This window comes from Dendrobates tinctorius, unplaced genomic scaffold (assembly GCF_039654945.1).
Source record: "Dendrobates tinctorius isolate UK_male_01 unplaced genomic scaffold, ASM3965494v1 ptg000115l, whole genome shotgun sequence".
NCBI classification, from domain to species: Eukaryota; Metazoa; Chordata; class Amphibia; order Anura; family Dendrobatidae; genus Dendrobates; species Dendrobates tinctorius.
The window spans coordinates 5,610,366-5,629,801 of NW_027361783.1; the positions used below are offsets into that span (position 1 = coordinate 5,610,366).

Here is a 19,436-nt window from a genome sequence, read left to right on the forward strand (position 1 = left end):
CACAATTATCCCTGTCCCCAAGAAAGTGGGATCCTCTGAGTTGAACGACTATAGACCAGTAGCACTCACATCTGTAGCTATGAAAGTCTTCGAAAGAATTATGATGTCCCACCTGATAAAATTCACGCAGAAGCTATGGGACCCGCTTCAGTTTGCCTATAAGGAGAATCGTTCGGCAAACGACACTGTCAATCTGGCACTGAAGTACATTTTGGATCATACAGATGAATGGCACTCATATGTCCGGATTCTTTTCATGGACTTTAGCTCAGCGTTCAATACCATTGATCCGAATTTACTTCATAAGAAAATGGTAGCTCTTGGAGTCCCTCTCAACTTATGCTTGTGGATTTATAACTTCCTGACAGCCAGGATACAGAGTGTAAAAGTTGGACCATTCACTTCGGACACCTTGGTCACAAACATCGGGGCACCTCAGGGGTGTGTTTTGTCCCCGTTACTGTTTTCTCTCTATACGAATGATTGCATCTCTTCAGCAGACTCAGTAAAAATCTTGAAATTTGCCGATGATATGACACTGATTGGTCTCATCAGGGGAAATGCTGAAGACTTGTATCGGAGTGAGGTGGAAAGAATATGTGACTGGTGTAAAGCCAATAATCTTGTACTCAACACTAAAAAAACTGCTGAGATGGTTGTGGATTTTAGGAAAGATCAACATGAGATACTTCCAATCTACATCCATGACGAAGTGGTTCTTAGGGTCACAGAGACCAAATTCCTTGGTGTTATCATCTCTCATGATCTTAAATGGGGGAAAAACGTGGATGCTGTTATAAAAAAAGCACAACAGAGGATGTTCTTCCTGCATCAGCTGAAAAGATATGGTTTGTCTAAGAATCTGCTGATCTTATTCTTTAATGCTGTCATCAGATCTGTGATTTGTTCCTCTCTGATAGTCTGGTATGGGGGAGCCACTGCGCATGACAAACTCCGCTTACAAAGGACTTTCAGAACAGCAGAGAGAATTATAGGCTCCCCCCTGCCTAAAATCCAGGATCTTTATGATAAGAGTATTCGATCCCACGCATTGAAAATTTCATCCGATCCCTCTCACCCGGGACACTCCTCATTCCAACTACTCCCTTCAGGATGTCGCTTCAGAGTCCCCAAATGCAGTACCAACCGCCATATGAACAGCTTCTATCCACTCTCTGTTCAACAATTAAATCGTCATGTGTAGACTATATACTGTATCTGTCTTGTTAGATGTTACTTGTTGTATCTGTTGTTATATATTATGTTGCCTCTTTGCCACAAAGAATTCCTTGTATATATGTAATATGTACTTGGCGATAATAAATTTGATTGATTGATTGATTGATTGAACCAGACAGCTGGAGAAGAACTGATATTTCTCAGAATCGTCATTGCAACTGTAGCCCCGCCCCCGTCTTCTCATTGGTGGATGCGGGGCTGCTCATTTCCTGGCTTGCAGAGAGAGCTGGTGAAACCTGTGCAGGAGGCAGAGCGTCAGGACAGGAGGAGGGAAGCAGGGACTACAACATCCATCTGCTGCAGATAATGGGCAAGTAGATTCTAAAGGGCCTGTCACACTAAGTGATGTCGCTAGCAATATCGCTATAACGTCACTGGTTTTTTTGAAGTTATAGCGATATTGCAAGCGATATCGCTATGTCTGATACTTATCTCCGACCGCTCCCCCGCTGGTTATCGCTGATCGCGCGAGAACGTCCTGGACCGTTTCTCGTCGTCAGCTTCCTGTGGCGCCGACGAGCGACGCGTGGACGCGGGTGGGAGGACGTCAGGACGCCTCGTCTGACAGGTAAGTAATGACCCCCCGACCCCTGCGATGTCGCTGGTGAGATCTGCCTGTGTGGCAGCTCACTAGCGACCACTTAGCGATGCACCAGCGATCCTGACCGCGTCATATCGCTGGTCGGGATCGCTGGTGCATTGCTAAGTGTGACAGTACCTTAAGAGGAGCCCAGATACCACCTGGGAGGCAGACACATGTCTGCTGTGCTGAGTAGGTCTTGCCTGTCACACTGTGAAATGAAAATTGTGGGACTGCAGTTTTATGTTCAGGGAGAGTGGCTTATTAGTAGCCACTGCATCTCCCTGGATCTTCCTGGCAGCTGATAGGAGATAAAACACTGCGGCTGAATATTCTTCTGAATATGGGGTCCAGCAGAGACGTGCCACCTCATCTACACTACATGCAGCCTGCAGATGGGATATTCCATGTGCTCCCCAAACTGCTCTTCTGCCCCACCATGTACTCTGCTGCCTTCTCACCTCTGTATGTGAGGGTTAATCCTTACTTTCCTCTTTGCTCCCAGCTTGCACTGTTGTATGTCCTGTGCAGGAGAGGTAAAGGTTAAGTCCCCCATAGTGCTTCCCCCTGTGATCTGTGGCTTATCACATTCACTCCATAGACTGCAGTAAGGATTCCCACCCCCTGCCTGTCACCTCCTGCCCCTTATTTGATGTAGATCTATGCATGTGGAACAGATGTGGGCGAATAACTTTTTTTCCAATATTCCCAATTTATTGCTTGAGCAACTACTTTTACTTATTACGGTAAGCTTTATTGCAACAAGTATTGTCAGGCTATATTCACATGAATGTAATATTTGTCCAAGGGCTGTCTGTGAAAAAAATAAACCCGACCTCAGACAGAGCACTAGGAGCAATGTTATGCAATTGGGCTATCCAGATTACAATCAGAAAATGTCTGTGTGAGAAAGATCACCGCACACACCAGTCTATTCTGTATTTCGGATGAGACTCGCTTGTTGAAGTCTATGGGTGTGCAAAAAAAAATAAAAAATGGATCCCATATGAATCATCCGATTTTTAATAAATAATAATAATCTTTATTTTTATATAGCGCTAACATATTCCGCAGCGCTTTACAGTTTGCACACATTATCATCACTGTCCCCGATGGGGCTCACAATCTAAATTCCCTATCAGTATGTCTTTGGAATGTAGGAGAAAACTGGAGAACCCGGAGGAAACCCACGCAAACACGGGGAGAACATACAAACTCCTTCCAGATGTTGTCATTGGTGGGAATTGAAATCAGGACTCCAGTGCTGCAGTGCTAACCACTGAGCCACCTTGCTGCCCTTCCATTACTAACAATGAATACTGTATTTTGTAAATTTTATTAACTTCTGATGTATAAATTGGATGCTATACGGTTGACAATACAGATGAAAATTCATCTTTTTCTGGATAAAAATAATGATTTTTTTATGCTTTTTATAAAGTGATCAAATTAATATTATGCAGAATTAAAAGGTGATCCGAAACCAAAGGTGAATTTCATACTAAATTTAATTCAATAATCTAATCACTTTTCTAATATATTTCAAATAAAAAATTTCTACCTTTCCCTCTACCTTTTTTTTACTTCCAATGACATTTTTTTTTGAGAATCCCAGTGCATTTTGTGGTACTCACACGGGTCATCATTAGCGGGCAGAGACTGCTTTCCCCACCATGAAATAAAGTGTCATCTGCTCCAGAGACTGAAATGGTCCCTGCCGGGTCATCACTTCTCTTTAGAGCCAGCAAGAGAGCGCACTGTTACTGTGCATTCAAAGAAATATAGCACAGGGAGCTCATACTAAGTATGCGTCAGAATTTACAACCGACTCATTATCAGGTGAGCAGGACTAGCCAAGCCTCCAAAACAGACATCACTGATGGCGCCTCATTTCAGAGAAGGCGCAGAGGCTGCGGGCAGTGATTGCAGCTTCTGCGCCCTGATGACGGCTCAATCAGCATGCACTGGTGAATCTCAAGCAAAATGTCATGGGACGTTAAAAAAAAAAAGACGAAGTCAGAATATAGAGGATACATTAGGGAATTTTTCATTGAATTATATTAGAAAACGAGATTAGATTATTACACTGAATAGATATACATTTAATACGAAATTCATGAAATTCATCTTTGGCTTCGGACCGCCCCTTTGAGATGAGTCGATTAGTTCAGCCCTCCACAGCAGTGCCAGTTTCTCATGCGGCCCCTTGGGAAAATTAATTGCCCACCCCTGCCTTAGACGATTTAGTGCTGAGGCATCACACACAAATCAGATTACAAAATTATTTAAGAACAGGTTGTAATGTAACAAAATAGGTAAAAAGCCAAGAAGGTGAATACTGTATCTATCTATCTATCTATCTATCTATCTATCTATCTATCTATCTATCTATCTATCTATCTATCCCATATCTATCTATCTATCTATCTATCCATCCCATATCTATCTATCTATCTATCTATCTATCTATCTATCTATCTATCTATCTATCTATCTATCTATCTATCTATCCTCCTAAGCAATAAATGAAAGGAGAATGTTCATCATTTGCAGATTATCTAAGCTTTTACAGTAGATTTTTACTTCTTATGACAGTGTGGTTGATTTTTCCGTCATGTGACACATGCATTGCCTGAATAAAAATGCTTCTCCACCAGTCTTCTTACACCCACATATTTTCTCTGTGAACAAAAACAGCATTGCATTTCCTGGCTAAGGCTGTGAATTTGTTGGTATAATTACTTTCTTGGACAATCAGATAATTATACAAAATGACACGGAAGATTGCAGCACTGCTTTAGTAGGCATTGAGCATATATATTTTCCAATAAAAAAAACTACAAGCAATTGTCTGTGCTGCCATAAAAAATAGGACATTGACATGTTGGAAATTATACCGAGCAAGTAAGACAGTAACATTTATAGCATCAAAAGAAAATTACCTTGAGCTCCCTGGCTGAATAAAAGCCTTGGTATAGAATCCACATCCAAAAAGTTCGTCATCATTAGATGTTTAAGAGAAGCCAACTGGTGAATAAAACCTTGCAAAAGATCAAAAATAAAATGCATTTTATTATATTGCACTTAAGGTGATTCATGATGTTCTATGACATTTTCACATTATGCCTGAGCTATAAATCAGGACATAGCCCAAGAACAAGGGTGCCGTTTTTTTTCTGGACGAATACAGACACTTTTTTGCCTAATTTTAAATGAACTCTTAAAACCAGATTCAGAGGCAAAGTTTTATGTTCCTGGTCCCCAATGCAACATCTTTCACTAAACTTTATCAAGTGACATATATAATGCTTGTGTCTTCTTATGTGGTAGAGGAGCCTTTTTTACTCCTTTGGGCACCTGGGCCATTCCTACCTCTGAACAAGGGGGGGCCCAAAGGGGCTAAAAGGTTCCTCTGCCACATAGAAATGTCTCACCCATAATGCAGACTTCTTTGGACCCCTACACCACTAATAACACATATAATCGCTCATGTAGTCATACTTTTTGGACACTTGTTTCAACTATATCTCTTTCTCGAAGCTGTTGGAAAGTTCAGCCATGCCCTCTCCATGTTACCAGCAACTAAGTGCATTAGCAGTTAAATTATCCTAGCTCCTAATATGGGGTCCCGTCCCTCAGAACTCAGCAGTACCTTTCACCAGTGCCCTGCCTGGACATAGTATAATATGGGGTATATATTCCATGTACAGTATGTATTGGCAGTGACATCAATATTCAGTTGCACCACTCATATGTATTAAGATAATGAACAGATTTGCATACTAATAAGGCAACTTAAAGGGAATTTATCAGAAGGATGCCCCCTACTTGGCAAGGCATGCAGGTAATAGAAAATTGAATAAAATGATACTTTAAAATCTGTGATCTGACCTTTTATTCCAAAAAATTCTCGCAGAGCATCTGCCTCCAGAACTTATTTTAAATTAAAAGGGGTATTATCAGTGTGAGACATGTAATTATTGACAGTCTGCTCTCCTGATCTCACTGCAGATCTGTATGTAATTACAAATAACACTTTTGATCTTCCATTTCACAAGGAGAGTGTATGTAGAGAGTATAGCAGAGCTGAGCTTTCTCTCATTATGAACACTTTTGAAGCATATTGCGGTCAGCTTTACTGCCCTTCTTCCCACACTGACTACCGAAAGATAACTGAAGAAGTGTTAGTTGTAATCACACACAGCTCTGCAGTGATATCAGTAGAGCAGACTGTCGGTCATTACATCTCTCACTGGTGACACCCCCTTTCATTTAAAATAAGCTCTTGAGGTGGATTCTCATGCAGATATGCGTCCTGCCCACAGATCTTTGGATTTATATTCCTTTGCTTGGCTACCTGCCCTGCATTCTCTTTGGTAGCTGTTTTGGTTACCATATTAAAGGTTTTATTCAGCCCTTTATAGTTTTTAAATGGTAGAGCTAACTCCTCAAATTTATATATTCTAAATGCCCTTATACTGTCTGTGGAACCTGTCATGAGGATTTTATAACTCAAACTACTGTCTTGTCTGTATAGGCGTTTCACACTAATTAATTCTATACTTTGATTGTAAAATTCCGTTTGCCATTTCTGTGAATTGCAGCATTGCAATCTTATGCAAATAAGCGGCAAGTGCTTTGGGGTGGGACATTGCACTAGTAACTTTCCTGTCCTCTCTCCTTATTATCCACCTGCCTCCTATGTCTGACTAACAGGTTACTCTTATTTCAGTGGCCTGCCTTCCCTGATCAAGTGTCATTTGTGCCTGTGGTCTAAATACACAGTAAGGCTAGTTTCACACTTGCTTTTTTTTGCAGCGTGTTTTTCCCGCAAAAAAACGCATACAAAAGCATACAACTGCTGCGTTTTTTTCAAGCATTTTTATGAGCATGCATGAAAAAAACGCAGCGTTTTTATGCGTTTGTAAGCGTTTTTAGTGCGTTTTTACCACGTTTGCGTTTTTTCCAAACATTAGGTGGCCCCTCACACTAACCCAAACCATGACTTTACTAACCCTAACCCTAACCCTTAACCAAACCATACCCTAACCCTAACCCTGACCCTAACCCTAACCCTTAACCAAACCATACCCTAACCCTAACCCTAACCCTTAACCAAACCATACCCTAACCCTGACCCTAACCCTAACCCTAACCCTTAACCAAACCATACCCTAACCCTAACCCTAACCCTTAACCAAACCATACCCTAACCCTAACCCTAACCCTTAACCAAACCATACCCTAACCCTAACCCTAACCCTGACCCTAACCCTTAACCAAACCATACCCTAACCCTGACCCTAACCCTAACCCTGACCCTAACCCTTAACCAAACCATACCCTAACCCTGACCCTAACCCTAACCCTGACCCTAACCCTAACCCTTAACCAAACCATACCCTAACCCTAACCCTAACCCTGACCCTGACCCTAACCCTGACCCTAACCCTAACCCTTAACCAAACCATACCCTGATCCTAACCCTAACCCTGACCCTGACCCTAACCCTAACCCTAACCCTAACCCTAAACCCCTTAACTAACCCTAACTCTAACCCAAACCCCTAAATTCCATTGTCTAAACTAATGTTAAAAAAAAAAACGCATGTGCAAAAAAACGCATACATAAGCATGCCAATGCGCACGTATGCGCATCCATAGGCTATAATGGCCATTTTTAGCGCAAAACGTGCGCATACGTGCGCATGCGCTTTTTTGCAGGGCCAAAAAATGCAACATGCTGCGTCTGGAAAATACAAACGCACACCCCAAAAAAACGCAGTGCATGAAAATCACATACGTGCGCATGCCAGCGCGCAGGTATGCGCACCCATGTTAAATATAGGGGAAAAAACGCATGCGCACGTATGCGTTTTTTTCCAGCGCAAAAAAACGCAAATGTGAAACCAGCCTTAGATCCTCACAACACCGCTAAGCCCAGTGTATTGTCCTGCGTATTTACATTCCCCATCTGAGCAGATGAGCGGCATTGGAATGATTGGCAGTGAGGAAATGTTGGCATCAGGTCAAGGGAAGCAGGTCACTGAGAAAAAAATGACTTGTCAGATAGAGGAGGCAGGTGACATGCAGTAAATGGGGATTAAGGGCAGAAGAGCTGCAAATTCGATGTCCCACCCCAAAGCACTTAGGTCTAATTTTTATGCGATTTCAACACTGTATTTCTCCAATCAAGATATGGATTTATTCAGTATGAAAGTCCCGGTATGTACACATCATTAGTTTGACGTATGGCATCCTCATGACAAGTTAATTTAAAAATTGTTACGTTTCTTGGTGGTTGTGGTCCGTGTTAAAGGAATTCACATCCTTATAAATCTAGCTTTTCAGGTCAGTTCCACCTCCAGATTGAATTGCCCCTCTCCCTTACCTATTTTATCTATTCTCCATGTTTTCCAGTACTTACCAATATTTTGTCTTCTTTTGCATATACTTTATATGTTTGTAAACATCTTTTTACAACATTGCTCATGTGTATCTTGTTTCTGTGATGCTATGCTGTATTAAAGTGTGTCAGTAATTATTTACTAGCTTATAAATATTAGTGTAGATAAGGCTAGTTTCACATTTGTGGACGGAGGGCTGCAGACTTCCTCCGTGAAGCCCCGTCCCCTGCCGCGCCTCCTTTGGTCAACTCTGCCTATTTATGCATTTTGACTGTTAGGGACGGCGGAACGCACAGGACACGGCCCAAGACTGAGGTCGGTGTCCGTCTAGACCTACCATGCATGTGGCGTCGCTACCGCGGATGCCGGTAAGTGCTGCTAACTGCAGCGCGGCAGTAACTACTGCCGCTATACGATAGTGCCGTGAGGCGTGACACCATCGGTTGCTAGTGCAGAGGTGCGGTATGCACTGTGGCCTATAGCTTGCCACTGACTGGCGTTGACTATCTCTCTAGTTCCCTATCCACATACGTAATATCAGAGGGAGGGGAATCTTAATGAGTCAGTCACCAGAATCATACATCCATCACCATTCACACATAGCAAGTATAGTCTATACTAGCGCATGGCCGAGCGGACATGCAGGCCTTTTATAGTCATGCGCTTCCGGGACCTTCCAGACCTCTGAGATGGACCAATCAGATCAGGAGAAGGACCTGAGCACGTGACCCCCGATCTCCACTGGGAGATCGTCTCGTGGGCATGCCCAGTAGCGCGGCGAGAGGACTTAGCCTCTGGAGTGGTTTCCTGAAAAGCAGGTTGCGGTACCATTGCTGGTGCAGAGGTGGCAGCAACATCCAGACCCAGAGAGCTGGTCTGAGCAGGGTGCCTGGATCGCCGAGATTGCTGTTCAGGTCCCTGAGCGGTCGTAAAGGAATGGGAGACAGCTGGATGTAAGGCTCCGGATTCCTGCTGTGCAGCTGCAGGAACCCGATGCCTAACATTACCCCCCTTCCTAGCCCCCCCCACTGAGCCTCACCACGCTCAAAGGCCGTGATCAGGAGCGGAGCGTGGATGTTCTCCACTGGCTCCCAGGTCCGGGCCTCTGGACCATGACCCTTCCAGTCCACCAAATAAAACTTTTTGCCATGCACAATCCTGCATCCCACAATGGCGTTAACCTCAAACTCGTCCGAAGACAAGTCTGATGACCCGGCAGATGACTCAGAGAACTGGGCCATGTGAACAGGTTTGAGAAAGGGCACATGGAAAACGTCAGAAATGGCTAAATGTGGAGGAAGAGCCAGGCGGTCGACCACCAAGCTGATTCGCTCGAGAACCTTAAAAGGTCCGATGTATCGTGGCGCGAACTTGGTGGACTCTGCCCGCAGCTTGATGTTTCGAGCAGAGAGCCACACCAAGTCGCCGGGGGAAAAGGTTGGAGCGGGTCGCCGATGTGTGTCAGCGGATGCCCTCATTCTTTCTTTAGAGGCACGAATAGCATCCTGAGTGCGATCCCAAATGTCGCAAGCCTCCACTGCCCAGTCTGCCACCCTGGAGTCAGTGGAGGACACTGGCATCGGGACAGGGACGCGCGGATGTTGGCCGTAATTTAGAAGGAACGGCGTCTGACCAGTGGAATCAGCCACTGCATTATTCAGGGCAAATTCAGCCCATGGTAGCAAGGATGCCCAGTCATCCTGCCTGGCAGAGACGAAATGCCGCAGGTATGTGACCAAGGTTTGGTTGGCTCTCTCAACCAAGCCATTTGTCTCGGGATGGTAAACGGAGGACAGGTTTAGCTCAATGCTGAGTAGGCTGCAGAGCTCCCTCCAAAACCAGGACGCGAACTGGGGACCTCGATCACTAACAATTTTGTTCGGCATGCCATGCAGACGGAACACATGTTTTATGAACAGTGTGGCAAGACCACGAGCGGAAGGCAACCGTGTGAGTGGCACCAGATGCACCATTTTAGAAAAATGGTCGTTGACCACCCAGATGACCATACTGCCAGCAGCCTTGGGCAGGCCAACCACAAAATCCAAGCCAACCATCTCCCAAGGTCTATCCACCACCGGCAGAGGGTACAATAACCCAGCCGGCCTTCGTCTAGAGGACCTGTTCTATGCACATGAGACGCATGCTTGTATGTATTCCTTAGTGTCTCGAGCCATGTGCGGCCACCAATACAACCTTGCCAGGAGTTCTGTGGTCCGCTTATTGCCAAAGTGACCACCCACCCTGGGCGCATGTGCCCAGGTGAGAACCTCCGGCCGTAGCTGAGGAGGCACAAAGGTCTTGCCCAGTGGTACTGACTCGAAAGCAACTGGAGCCACGGTCATAAAGCTCTCCAAAGGGAGAATTACCCGTGGCTCAGCCTCCCCTTCCTCCGCTGAGACAACCAAGCGTGAGAGAGCATCCACACAGACGTTCTTCTCTTCAGAGAGATAGTGCAAGGTGAAGCGGGAGAAGAAGAGCGACCACCTAGCTTGACGAGAGTTCAAGCGCTGGACCGTTTGTAAATAGACCAGATTTTTATGGTCCGTATACACCTGGAAGGGAAACCGGGCTCCCTCCAGGAGATGTCTCCACTCAGAAAAGGCCAACTTCATTGCTAGCAGCTCCCTGTCCCCGATGGAGTAATTCTTCTCTGCCAATGAGAAGGTCTTAGAGAAGAAGAAGCAGGGATGCTTCCGACCTTGAGCATCCTTCTGGAAAAGGACTGCTCCTGCACCGACGGAAGAGGCATCCACCTCCAGGATAAACGGTTTATCCACATTGGGACGGTGTAAGATGGGAGCGCCAGCAAAACGGGATTTTAGAGACGAGAAGGCCTTGGAGACCTGTTCAGACCAAGTGTTAGGATTAGCTCCTTTCTTTGTGAGAGCAACCAAAGGAGCTACCAGTGTGGAGAAGTGAGGTATGAACTGGCGGTAATGGTTGACGAACCCTAGGAAGCGCTGCACCGCTTTGAGTGAGTGTGGTTCCAGCCAGTCCATTACCGCTTGCAGTTTGGCCAGATCCATAGCCAACCCCTGAGCCGAGATGAACGGCCCAGGAACGGCAAGGACTCCTGCTCAAACTGGCACTTCTCCAGCTTGGCGAAAAGAGAGTTCACCCGCAGATGGTCGAAGACCCTGCAGACGTCTCTCCGGTGGGAGGTCAAATCTGGCGAGAAGATGAGGATGTCATCCAGATAGACCACCACCAAGGTGGAGAGCAAATCGCGGAAGACGTCGTTGAAGAAATCCTGGAAGACAGCAGGCGCATTACAAGGGCCCAAGGGCATGGACCAGATATTCGTAGTGGCCATCCCTGGTATTAAAGGCTGTCTTCCACTTGTCTCCTTCGCGAATGCGGATCAGGTTGTACGCCCCCCGTAGATCTAATTTCGTAAAGATCCGGCCCCCTCGCAACCTGTCAAATAGCTCAGAGATCAACGGGAGAGGGTATTTGTTTTTAACTGTTATGGCGTTGAGACCTCTGTAGTCAATGCAGGAACGTAACTCTCTGCTCTTCTTCTGCACGAAGAAGAACCCTGCACCAGCCGGCGACACCGACTTTCTGATAAAACCTCTAGCCAGGTTCTCCCGGATATATTGAGACATAGCCTCTGTCTCAGGGAGTGACAATGGATACACACAGCCTCTAGGAGGTTCCGTGCCTGGCAGAAGATCTATCGGGCAATCGTAAGGACGGTGCGGTGGGAGCGTCTCCGGAGATTTTTTAGAGAAGACGTCCGCGTACTGGTGGTAAGGTTTAGAAAGCGCGGAGAGATCCGCGGGCACTTCAGTGATAGCTACCTGAACACTGCCCCTCAGGCACCTTCCCTCACAGTCCTTGCTCCAACCCAGTATATTCCCCGAAGCCCAGTCAATATGAGGGGAGTGACAACGGAGCCAGGGAACTCCAAGAAGCACCTGGTCGATGCCATCTGGCAAAATGAACAAGGACAGAATCTCACGATGAGAGGGTGAGATTGAGAGCCCGAGTGGGGCTGTCTGGTGGGTCACCTGAGATAGTAAAGGTGCACCATTAACCACCCTGATGGTCAGAGGTTGGGGCAGTAGCACCAGTGGAATAGCGTGTTTCTGGGCGAAGGTCGAGGACATAAAGTTTCCCTCAGCCCCGAAATCCACGGTAACCTCTACCTCCCAGGTGGAGGCCCCGCTATCTAATGTCCCTCGGAATACCGGTTTGGGAGAAAAGGGTTTCATATTTGTCTGACCACCACCTACGACCACTGGACGTGATCGTTTTTTCGCCCGCAGAGGACACGTGCTAGCCCAGTGACCAAACTGCCGGCCCTGGTAACAACGTGTGGAGCTTCGCACCGGACGTGGCTTGGGGTCGGCGCGAGACACCTCCATAGGTTCGGAGGATGTAAGCTCCTGAGCGGGAGATCTTAGCGGTTCAGTGAAGGTGGGAGCCAAGTTAACTCTTCGTCTGGATTGCGCACGTTCCAGCCCACGCTCCGTAAACCAGAGATCAATGCGGGTGGAGATGGCAATCACTTCCTCCAGACTTGTGGGGACCTCTCTGGTTGCTAGAGCATCTTTGACATGCTCTGCTAACCCTCTCCAAAACACAGGGATGAGTGCTTTTTCGGAAGCCAATATCCGGAATCGGACGGCATAATGGCTGACCGAGAGAGACCCCTGTGTTAGGGCCAATAATTTGAGAGAGGTGTCGTGCGTGATCTGTGGTCCCAAAAATCCCTGCTTCAGAGCCGCGAGGAACTGAGCAGCCCCCTGAACCACAGGATCATCATGCTCCCACAATGGCGTAGCCCACTCTAATGCCCTGCCAGATAAAAGAGAAACAATAAACCCCACTTTAGCCCGCTCTGTAGGGAACTGTGCAGCCAGTAACTCAAGCTGGATAGAGCACTGACTCACGAATCCCCTACAGGTGGCGCTGTCACCCGAAAACTTGTCGGGGAGCGGGAGGCGAGATATTGTCGGCATAGTTGTGAGTGTGGGCACGCGTGAGACAGCCTCTGCAACTACCACCAACCTGCTCTCCAGCTGCCGAATATACCGCTGCAGCTGCTGCAGGTCCGCTATTACTAGGCAGACTCTGGCGCTAGTATAATGTTAGGGACGGCGGAACGCACTAAATATAAATAATGGAAAGTGCGTTCGCCGCCCGGGGTCCACAGTGCAGTAGGTGTAAAAACCACTGCTAGACAATGGCAGACGCGCTATATGGCGGTACAACGCGCACGAGTTAATTGCCACCCGATGTGCTCTGAGTGGACTCTGTTAACACACAGAGGCGCTGTAGGGAAAATGAAACATAAACGCCGAGCCTGTTAGCTTCATAGGTCTCAGCTGGATTGCATGCACGGTATATGGTCACAGGACATGGCCCAAGACTGAGGTCGGTGTCCGTCTAGACCTACCGTGCGTGCGGCGTCGCTACCATGGAAGCCGGTAAGTGCTGCTAACTGCAGCGCGGCGGTAACTACTGCCTCTATACAATAGTGCCGTGAGACATGACAGCATCGGATGCTAGTGCAGAGGTGCAGTATGCACTGTGGCCTATAGCTTGCCACTGACTGGCGCTGACTATCTCTCTAGTTCCCTATCCACATGCGTAATATCAGAGGGAGGGGAATCTTAATGAGTCAGTCACCAGAATCACACATCCATCACCATTCACACATAGCAAGTATAGTCTATACTAGCGCATGGCTGAGCGGCCATGCAGGCCTTTTACAGCCATGCACTTCCGGGACCTTCCAGACCTCTGAGATGGACCAATCAGATCAGGAGAAGGACCTGAGCACGTGACCCCCGATCTCCACTCATCTTGTGGGCATGCCCAGTAGCGCGGCGAGAGGACTTAGCCTCTGGAGTGGTTTCCTGCAAAGCAGGTTGCACTACCATTGCTGGTCCAGAGGTGGAAGCAACATCCAGAACCAGAGAGCTGGTCTGAGCAGGGCGCCTGGATCGCTGAGATTGCTGTGCAGGTCCCTGAGCGGTTGGAAAGAAATGGGAGACAGCTGGATGTATGGCTCTTGATTCCTGCTGTGCAGCTACAGGAACCTGACGCCTAACACTGACGACGCGACGCCCGCATAAAATTCCAACATGATACATTTTACGTGGGCTGCCGCACCGCCAAAACGACGCATGCGGCGGCATCCGCATACTGCTTCATGGCCTGCGTACCCAATGTTAAAGATAGGGTACACAAGCCGCATGCAGAAATAGGTGGAGCTGACCGGAGGAGGCATGGCAGGGGGCGGGACTTCGCGGAGGAAGTCCGCAAATGTGAAACCAGCCTAACACTTTTATCAAAAAATCCTATGGAGTGGGCACCAACGTATGTTAATGGAGTGCCAAACAAAATATGCATAAAAAATATGCAATTCAAAAAAAGAGAAAATGCACTTCTTAAATTTCAACAACATAATCTTTATTATGTAGTAAGCACAAGACAAGCACCTAGACAAGATGAATAATCTTTAAAAATGCGTGAATTGCATCAGAACCCATTTCTTAGGTTAAAGACTGGCTCTGGAATGTAACTCATTTGTAACTCATTACATGAGAACCTGTAATATAAGCTATTGGTTTTCATGCCAGTCAAATCAGTTGTATCAGCCATATAAATATAATGGATATCTAAAATAGACACTACTAGAATGATGTCAAATAGTTCAATAATGAAAAAAGTGCAATACACATAAAGATGTTTTAATAATGTAGTATCAAAAGAATATAAAATAGGTAAATGGTAACACTGTGCAGTAAGGTGCTATGCGCATAGTCACAGAGGTAAATTGGCTCATATAAAAAGCATCACAGAGGAATGAGAACTCAATGTGTATCACCACTATGATGGCTTCATCAGGGGTTACAAGTACATGGTGCTTTCTGCAGTGTGGAATAAATTATCTAGTAGCACACTTTTCTGCAATGAATCAGCTGTGGGAGAATATGTCCTTAGTACAGTACTTCAAAGCAGGCCTTCCAGTCCCCCAGGTTTTTGTGCAGTGCTGCCATTGAAATATCCATTTATTATTAAACTTGATCTACTTCTAATAAATGTGCAAATAAGAGTTTTTCATTCCTTTACACTGTTCATCTACTATACAGTCTATCTGTAGCCTGACACCATGCGTACCTCTTGCTACCATTCTTTTCTCGTGTTGCAGTGTTACAGGAAGCATATTGCTGTACAGTAATTAAACATAAAACAAATGAATAATTTATAATTGTCATCAGGTCTTGGTTGGACATAAGAGGATTAATGCTTCAGTGAACGGTTCCCAGCAGTCGGCTGTACCAGTACAACGTCTACGTGGATGTCAGTGCAATCAAACACACCGCTGGTAGCTATATTGATCTCCCCATGCAGCTCGGCTCTCTGCGTATTAGTCTATTAACACAAGTGCGCCTGTAAAGTCAATCTCATGGAACGGTTTCAACTATGTAAGTGATCTTTACAACACATATATTACACATATCTGGATTGTGTGGGATATAAGAAAAATAATAACAACATGTATTGTAGATAAAATATTGCAGGTCTTAATATATATATAATCATGAAGTCATCTCCAGCAAGTGTTAACAGTAAATTATAAGTCTGACTATATTTCCAATGTACATCTCTTATGTAACACAGCAGGAATGTAGCAGAAAATCCGCACTAGAAACCAATGTTGAAATAACTTTTCAATCTTTCATGTCCTTTGCAGACGGCAGCTTAAGAGCAAGCAATACTTACCGGCAAATGCAAGGACGTGGTGGTGCCAGTCGTCAGAAACCGCTCCTAAGCCAGGGCTCTTCAATTATTACAAAATTGTCCGGTATAAAGAACAATTTTGATTCTATGACTATCTGAGGTGAATAATGCATAGCATCAGGCGGACTTCCTGTGATCAACTGATAAAAATGGCTAGTAGGCATAACCATGGCAACAGAGTGCTTAACGCCATCACTTCAATGCCTTACATTTGACGTGGAGAAAATCCCAGTCCCTCCCTTTAATTAAACTTATTTAGGATTGGGAACAGAAGAGACTATAGTCTACGCGCATCTTCCCTAAACTTACACATCCTCCTCTATCTTTAATTTTAAGTCACTCCTTTTTATACTTTATTTCTGCGAATAAGGAGCAAACACCATTTTTGCTAGTCATTACAGCTATTAGGATCTCATAAGAAATGAAGGAATTTGGTGAATAATTCACTGCCTTCCCAGCTGCAACACTAATCCCTGTTGTCGAGGGTCTTCCAGAAAGAAGTGAGATTTCCCACTGCAAACATGAATTTTACCAGCAGTTTTTATACGCTGCTATTCCCATTGACATTTAATGAAGGTTTACAGGATAATTGCTTTCCAATGTGCAAACTACCCCAGTGTGAAGGGCGTCTATTCAGTAATTAGTCAATAAGTTGCCATGAAAGAAAAAAAAAGAAAAAATAAGCCACAGATTTGTTTGCTTGAATGAAATGATACTGAAATGACTGCGCTCCGGAGACAGTGAAATAATGAACGGCGGAGAGGGTCCTGGTATGGAAGCAGGGTACTCACAAATATCATCGACCTCCTTCCAATCCTTGGGGGAGATGTAAGGGAGAGCTGGAGGGTCCAGACGAGCAGAACCCACACTGCATCTTATGTGGAGAGAGGCTATGAGAGCAGAATTCTGATAGCTCTGCAGTTTCTTCCAGTTTATGAAGATGTAAATCCTCCCCTCTGTTTGTCATTAACATGCATTACCTGCTAATTTAAGAGAGTTGAAGGGGCTTTTTTTTTTTCCCACTTTCAGTATTTTGTGATTTCTTTATCTGCCCCCTCAGATTTCATTAGCATTGAAAATGACTAGTCTGCAGGTCTTTGGAAGGTGAGCCGCAGAACACATTTAATCCTCACCTTTCGTCGAGTTTTATTTTTCCAAATGCCTGCTGCGCTGTAATTGTGATCAGACAGAGGTGGCAGAATAATTGCAACATCTGTCTGAATGCCTAGGGAACAGTCATCCGATTGGTTGTCCACAGGTTTCGTATGGCCGCTGTGCTATGGGGGTTATAATCTAGCCCAAACATTGTAGATGACTCAGAGTAGACATTACAGGAAATCAATGAGCATTATCTACGCTGAAGAGGTGGCATACAAAGAGGGACTTTGAACAATTCTAAAACAGAATGAAAATGGGCAGGAAAATTGGACCAGTACCGTTATTAATGTATTTGCCTCTTTATTTCCATGCTAAAGCTATGGTTGATGTGCAGACTATGCATGTCACACACCTAGTGAATACGGAGCAGCATAATATAGAAAGCTGTATCATTAGAGTAGGTTTGAAGCCGAAAATGAGAAGGTTATTATCTTTTTTAGATGGTTTATAGTGTGTGTCAGGGATAACGACAGGGGTAATGCCACTACTGCCACTCGTTTGTCATGGGAGGACACTGGGGGAATTGCCCACAGCTGCCACTAATTTGTAAGGGAGACGCAACTCTGCTGACTCCAATCGTAAGGACAAGGACAATTACGCAGTTGACTGACAAGTGATGTACGAGGCTTCAGCTATTTCCACTACTAGGCCGATTATTGAGGAATTCACAGTGAGCATATGGTATATAGACCTCCGATTCCAACTCATGGATTAGATATCGCTGACAACTACATAATAACGAAACAAACTACTAGCTGCCACCATCAATATCGTTTATACAAGCCAATTGGACACCCGTTACAGGTAGCTTATGTCCTCAGGGATGCAGCTTACACAGCAGGAGGAACAGAGCTATTACATTTTATATGAATAATCAGGAAAAGTATGCAGTTTTTAGAAAAAATATAGGAAGATATTACAAAATGGGAACAAAACAATCCGGAATATACAATTACATGTAATAAAAAGGGATAACTGTTGGGTTCCGATTTGGATAAACCCTGTTATGAATGAGTCACCGTAGGAGGCAAAAACAGAAATGCTAGCTAAGTCCAGAAAACCAGAGAAGTTGGCAGCTATCGGATTGCAGACCCCTGAACCTATCATCAACAACTAGCAGTAGCCGTGGGGGGTTCCTACGATGCCCTAGACCCCTCGATCACAGCCGGAGAACTGCCTAGCCTAAAGACAGAAAGGGAAATCTAAACTGCCCCAGAGCAGACCCCAAAGCAATAGGCAGCCCCCAACATATAATGACGGTGAAGCAAGAAGAAAAAACACTAGCACAGATAGAAAGATAGACTGAGCAAATGATGGGGCCCAAGCTAACTAGATAGGACAGGATAGGAAAGCTGCTGTCTGCAATCCGCAAAAAACCCTATCAAAATAAGAGCCAACAGACTGACAGGGAAAAAGGCCCTGAAGACGCTAGGCTTCAAAAAGACTATGTCAGTACTCAGGTATTTTCTGAAGACAGAGCAAACTGACAAAAAAGGAATTCAGCTCACCCCAGCAGGGAATGGCAGAATCCAGAAAAGCATGGCAAACCAAAACCAAAACACAAATGCAAAAAGGCAAAGCAGAAAACTTAGCTTTTGAGGAGCAGGAATCAGACTGGTCTCCTAGAATTCCACAGAGAAATCACCAGCGAGGCGGAAGGGCGTCGGCTGCCTTATATCCAGTCAGAGATCCCCGTCGCCCAGTCATCCTCTCCCAGCTCAGGTGCTTGGTAATCAGCCTCACTACCTTCCTTCACCAGAAGAGGGAGTTCACCAGACCTCAATGGTGAAGGGGAAAATGAACTCATAACAGTACCTCCCCCTTGAGGAGGGGTCACCGAACCCTCAACCACGCCACCTGGGCGATCAGGGTGAGCCCGATGAAAGGCACGCACCAATCTTTTGGCATGAATATCAGAGGCAGAGACCCAGGAATTATCCTCCTGACCATAACCCTTCCACTTAACCAAATACTGGAGTCTGTGTCTAGCCAGACGGGAATCCAGTATCTTCTCTACCTCATATTCCATGTTACCTTCAACCAATACAGGGTCTGGAGGTGCCACCCCAGGAACTACAGGTTCAACAAACCTCTTCAACAAGGACTTATGAAACACATTATGGATTTTAAATGTGACAGGAAGAGCAAACCGAAAAGAGACCGGATTAATGATCTCCAAAATCTTGTAAGGCCCAATAAATCTAGGCTCAAACTTAGGAGAAGCTACCTTCATAGCGATATTTTTTGATGATAACCAAACCATATCACCCACCTTAAACTGGGGACCAACGG

General features: G+C 45.4%; 1 protein-coding gene across 3 annotated transcripts in view; it reads right to left on the reverse strand.

Annotated features, from left to right (window-relative positions):
- Positions 1–16,892, reverse strand: part of PHACTR1 (phosphatase and actin regulator 1) — a 530,355-nt gene extending 513,463 nt beyond the window's left edge. The window contains exons 1-2 of one of the 3 annotated variants that reach the window (XM_073589964.1): positions 16,778–16,892; positions 4,762–4,860 (exon numbers count right to left, since the gene is read on the reverse strand). In XM_073589964.1, coding sequence (XP_073446065.1) covers positions 4,762–4,825 — 64 coding nt within the window. In that variant the 5' untranslated portion in view covers positions 4,826–4,860; positions 16,778–16,892. Of the gene's footprint in view, positions 1–4,761; positions 4,861–15,968; positions 16,102–16,777 lie in introns of those variants that run through there. The other 2 variants (XM_073589968.1, XM_073589963.1) reach the window with 2 other exon arrangements.
- Between the last annotated feature and the right edge of the window lie 2,544 nt (positions 16,893–19,436).